The following is a 6000-nucleotide window of genomic DNA, read 5'->3' as shown; positions in this document are numbered from 1 at the left end:
AGAAAAGGCACATGATAAACAAAATTTACATCGCTGCCAAATTAAGGGAAAGCAGACAGTTTTTTACAGCAGCATCAATTGGTAAAATAGAGCGTTGAGAAATAAGAGAATCAAATGAGTAAAATCGAAATCAAATGGAGGATAGTAAACAGAAGCCGCATTAGAAAATCAGTGAAACAAAATAAACAGAAGATAGGTGGTAGCTGAGAATGAAGAGAAGAGAAACCCCGTTGTGCGATGTTTCAAGTACATCCACAGCAGTTGACTCAACATACTGCGAATCAAAACAATACCGTCTACAATCACAAATTACTTCCCTTTCCCACATTGTCGCGGACCTTTCTTTTAGCCGTCTCGACTCTGACCTGCGGTGGTCAAAGGTTTACGAGCCGTTTCCACAGGCCACCAGCTAGTTCATCATGAAAACCAAGCCAACGTGGAGGTAAGAAAATAGGACACTCGCAAGGAACCAGAGCTATGCTGTCCTGATCAAGAATGATCTAACAGGACTACGGGCGTAGTCAGTGACGCTCCTTCCAGGATGTTCCTCGCCTGAGCGTCAACTGAAGAGGTATCATCAGCATCATTCGCCCTTGGCCTGCATGAAATTATGAAGTTATGATATTAAGAAATTAGAACATTATAAAATTATGAAATAAGGCTGGTACAAATCTGGAGCAACATTTGAAAGGGGCGGTACGACATTACTCTTACGGCCTTTCATTACACGCGTTTAAATGGAACGAAGAGCCGTAAGAGCAATGTCGTATCGCTCCTTTCAAATTTTGCTCCAGAAATGTATCAGTTTTTATCGAATTGTCTATTTTTTTCTTAAATTCATTAAAAAAAATCTCAAATTCATCAATTCTTAAATTTTTAAATTCTAAAATTCTTAAATTCTTCAATTTTTAAATCCTTAAAAATTGCGTATCAGCATTTAAGGTGGATTAAAAAACGATTTTTTAAATTTGTTTCATTTACACTTCTTTTTTTTCGTTTGCAAATTGTAATGGTATTGTGATTGTGATATGCATGAGAGAAAAATATCTTGTTTCTTGAGTTGCAGATACTATTTTCAGTAACAGATTTTTATTCAATACGCATAACGACCATGTCAGTCGATGTTTAGTCATAACTTTATACTTATCAGTCAAAAACAACACATCATGTCGATAAAACAAAATACAATCAAACTTACCTAAAATCCTAAGATCCTCACTTCTTCGCCTTGCGCTTCCGTAGCAGCGCCGGAAAGACACCCTTTCGCCAGAACTCGTACGCTTCCTTCATCACCCCGTCGACGTACTCCTTGTCGTAATCGATCCACACCTGCGTCACCTGGCGCGACTTTTCAAAATCGAGCGCGGCCACCCCCAACAGGGCTTTGGTTCGGTGGGTCATGTGCATCTGCAGCTGAATCTGTGCGAAATATTTCTTGGAGAGTTTCTTCACGTCAATGTAGCACTCGAAGGTCTTTGGAGTGTACGGACACTTGATCTCGAGCACGAATTCGTCCGCGAGACCGTCCGGTGAGGCCCCCATCCAGGGAAATTGGGGATCCAGCACAAGGCCGGCATTGCGCAGTGAGGGATACTGCTTTTGAAGTACGGCGAAAACGTGCCCCTCGAGGTCCGTTCCCCGCTTCATGGCGAACGAAAAGCCCGACTTGATGCCCATGATTTTGTCGCACAGCGAACCGCGGAGCATCGAACAGCGAGACGCTTCGTGAATCCGGGACGCCGTGATGCGACCCTTGCGCAGTTCATGCCACAGGTCGGTGTCGGCCTGTTCGACGGTGAGGATTTCAGCGTTGGAGTAGTTTTCCTCCTGCATGCGACGGCCGCAAAATTCGAGAAATTGTTGCGGATCTTGGCCGTTGTACTCCTGGATGAGATTGACGAGGGACAGCTTTTGGGCGGATTCGAGGGCGACCGGAGACGGAGGAGCGGTGACCTCCTTCTTGAGTTTTGGGAGTGGGGGAAGCGTCGCCACCGGTTCAATGTTGACCGGTTTGAGGACATTGTCGTTGTTACGTTCACGTTTGATCTTCTTGAGGTTGATTTCCTGATTATTTTCCAGCTCCTCGAGCTCCGTCTGTCTTTGCTGAATCCACAGGAGAAAGCCGTAAATTTTGGGACATTTATCTGAAATGGATCACCACTAATGAATAACACTCAATCGACTAAAGACCAGTTCAAGTCAAACCTTTGCACAACTTGCAACTGGCAGCGTTGATGAGATCTTCCCCGGATTCGTTGATCTCGGCCCGAATGTTGTGAATCTCAACCGTTGGTTTAACGTCCTCCACCTGAGCCTTTTTCTTCTTTCCTTTCATCACAGGTTTTACCAAAGTATCTAGCTGGATCACCTTTAAAACTCCCTCAACGCTAAAAACATTCGACTTTGCCTCCTTCTTGATCGTGACATTCTCTACAACAATTCCGTCGGTGACCTTTTTCTTCAAGCTGCAAGAAGAATGCAATAAATTAGCTCAATTGAAGCAAATTATCATCAAATTACTTAATCCACTTACGATCGCGTTCTTCTCCCAGTCTTGGCAGATTCGTCACCTTCCGATAAGTTGTTTTCCTTTACAAAGTCGTCGATTGAATCGGCCTCCAGCAGTGGCACCTCCGCGAGAGACGACAGCTTCATGGTGATCCGTAAAATGCACTTTATAACAATCAGTAGCGACACTAGCGCGAATGCGAAACATAAGATTATGTTGGCGAAGTATGCAACTAAACGGAATATCATCCGCTTTATGCTCTGGCCGAAGGACCTGCAGCAGGTGTACGAAGCTCAAGAAGGATCACGAATTTGCGCCAAATCAAACCAAACAAAAGGTGCGAGAGAACTGTCAAATTGAAAATGTCAATGACGGGCGAAGTGGGACGAGGGTGGAGATTACGTTACGCATCTTGCTGATACCAGGATGGGTGAGAAAAAGGTGGGAAATAAACCTGAAAGAATAAAGAACTCGTTTAAGCGACTGTACTGTGCACCAGGGGGTGACATCTATATCTCACTACAGGCAGCTCGACCGCAGCCATCGCAAGCTGTCAATTACGGCACCAGAACAAAAGAGAGCTGTCATTTGTGGCACCAAAACAAAGCCAGAACAAAAGAACAGCTGCTGTTCATTACGGAACCAAAGCAAAGCAACTGTGCACACTGTAAAAAAAATGTACAAAAACTGCAGGCATAAAATGGAAAGAAACTCTAGATTTTTTTAATAGGTCCTATGAACATATCTTGAGTAATTTTTTTGAAAAGGTCAAATAAACCAAATTTCCAGTTTTTGCCGCTTAAATCAGGGGTATTAAAAAACACCCAAGCAAAAACTGAAAATTTCGTTTATTGGACCTTTTAAAAAAGCTCCAGATATGAAAGACAATAGCTTATACCGAGGCTTATACACTCAACCCCCGGTTGGTTGGTGAAAGTCAAACTAAAAAGTGACGAACTGTCACTTTTTACATGGCGCTCACGCACACTATCAAAACAAACGTTTGGTAGTGTGTGTGAACTGCGTGTAAAAGGGGTGTCAAACTAAAACGTGACCCCGTTCGTTTGACAACAGTTGGTGTCAAACCATCGGGGTTTGAGTGTCGGACCTTTTTAAAAATAACTCTAAAACTGATTATTTCTTTGATGCAAAACTTTAACGCAATTTAAGTTTAAAAGTTATTTAATGTATGTAGTAGTTTAGGAGTTTTTGTTGCACCTCAAAACTACTAAAGTTGGGATCAATAAGAACACATCGGGCCTATGGCCTCATTTAAAATTGTACTTTTATCACAAGAAACGTTTAACTAAATTACTGTGTAATTTGACTTTTAATCACCTTTTACTACAGTAATTAAGAATCTATGTTAAAACAAAAATTTGACTATAAATTAAAAATATTTTTGTTTTTACTGTGCGCAGTTTGCGCTTGATATTAATCTCAACCACCCAAGATGGCGGCCCTTAGAATTCCCCTGCTTTGTACACGGTTAAGTGCTTAATTCCAAAAGTGTATTCAAATGAATTGGAATATTCCATGACCCAAAAGAAAATGCAAACAAAATACAAAAAACAGTAACACAAAAAAAAATCCAAAAAGACAGAAAAACACAAAAATACAAAAGTCCTGACAAAAATACAAAAATACAAAAATACAAAAATACAAAAATACAAAAATACAAAAATACAAAAATACAAAAATACAAAAATACAAAAATACAAAAATACAAAAATACAAAAATACAAAATACAAAAATACAAAATACAAAAATACAAAATACAAAAATACAAAAATACAAAAATACAAAATACAAAAATACAAAATACAAAATACAAAAATACAAAATACAAAAATACAAAAATACAAAAATACAAAAATACAAAAATACAAACATACAAAATACAAAAATACAAAAATACAAAAATACAAAAATACAAAAATACAAAAATACAAAAATACAAAAATACAAAAATACAAAAATACAAAAATACAAAAATACAAAAATACAAAAATACAAAAATACAAAAATACAAAATACAAAAATACCAAAATACAAAAATACAAAAATACAAAAATACAAAAATACAAAAATACAAAAATACAAAAATACAAAAATACAAAAATACAAAAATACAAAAATACAAAAATACAAAAATACAAAAATACAAAAATACAAAAATACAAAAATACAAAAATACAAAATACAAAAATACAAAAATACAAAAATACAAACATACAAACATACAAAATACAAAATACAAAAATACAAAAATACAAAATACAAAAATACAAAATACAAAAATACAAAAATACAAAATACAAAATACAAAAATACAAAATACAAAATACAAAAATACAAAATACAATAATACAAAAATACAAAAATACAAAAATACAAAAATACAAAAATACAAAAATACAAAAATACAAAAATACAAAAATACAAAAATACAAAAATACAAAAATACAAAATACAAAAATACAAAATACAAAATACAAAAATACAAAATACAAAAATACAAAAATACAAAATACAAAATACAAAAATACAAAAATACAAAAATACAAAAATACAAAATACAAAATACAAAAATACAAAATACAAAATACAAAAATACAAAAATACAAAAATACAAAAATACAAAAATACAAAAATACAAAAATACAAAAATACAAAAATACAAAAATACAAAAATACTTAAATACTTAAATACTATAATACTATAATACTATAATACTAAAATACTAAAATACAAAAATAAAAAAATAAAATTTACCGAAAAAAATACAACAATATTTGAAGTTCTAAAAGTCAAGTTTGGTGGAAACTGCGACTGCCTAGATTTTTGAATTCTTGTTGTCAAAAGTGCGAGAAAAAGATGCGGACAAAACTCAAGTTACATACATTGCAAGAATCAATAGGCCCCCAAAACCAAAGGTAAAAACTCGATTCGCCACCTACATTCGAGTAGGAGAACTTTGGTGCAAGGTTACGTTTACGTTTTTGCGCGATAAGTGCAAAGGCTAAAACTATTTTAAGGTTTTTCAAAAGAAAATTGATTTTTTGGAGTAAAATAAAGTTAACAGGAGGTAAGAAATAAAAAGTTCTATCGATTGACTTTTAGATTTTTTTGCTAAGTTGCCTTTTTCATTGAAAATTCTGAGATCCGGATTGAAAACGCGAGAATGAGGTTAGATTGCAAATTTTGAAAATCATTCCAATTACAATTTTTCAAGCAGAGCTTTGCTTTTATGGTAGAAGTGACTTTAAAAAATATTTGTCCACTTGAATAATCTACTTTACAATCGATTAGTTAGGTTTTAGTTGATTAAAACACTCCCTTATTTTGAATCAGATAATTTTCAGGTTAAATTGGTCATCACAAAAATATTTTCGTTTATATCAATTAAGCTATATATTTCTTACCTGAAAATAGTATAATTTGCTATTAATGTCGATTGTATGATGAAATAAAACAATTTCAAATTTC

The 6000-nt window shown here is 34.9% G+C and overlaps 1 protein-coding gene across 1 annotated transcript; it reads right to left on the bottom strand.

Moving 5' to 3' along the window:
- Positions 1-1048: 1048 nt before the first annotated feature.
- LOC6033236 lies at positions 1049-2839 on the bottom strand. The gene is made up of 3 exons (XM_001843660.2): positions 2534-2839; positions 2206-2465; positions 1049-2144 (listed from the first exon to the last, which is right to left on the bottom strand). The coding sequence occupies exons 1-3, from the start codon at positions 2755-2757 to the stop codon at positions 1216-1218; spliced, it is 1413 nt and encodes a 470-aa protein (XP_001843712.2). The 5' UTR covers positions 2758-2839; the 3' UTR covers positions 1049-1215.
- Between the last annotated feature and the right edge of the window lie 3161 nt (positions 2840-6000).

This window comes from Culex quinquefasciatus, chromosome 2 (genome assembly GCF_015732765.1).
Source record: "Culex quinquefasciatus strain JHB chromosome 2, VPISU_Cqui_1.0_pri_paternal, whole genome shotgun sequence".
Lineage (NCBI taxonomy): Eukaryota > Metazoa > Arthropoda > Insecta > Diptera > Culicidae > Culex > Culex quinquefasciatus.
This window is presented reverse-complemented; position numbering and strand designations above follow the sequence as displayed.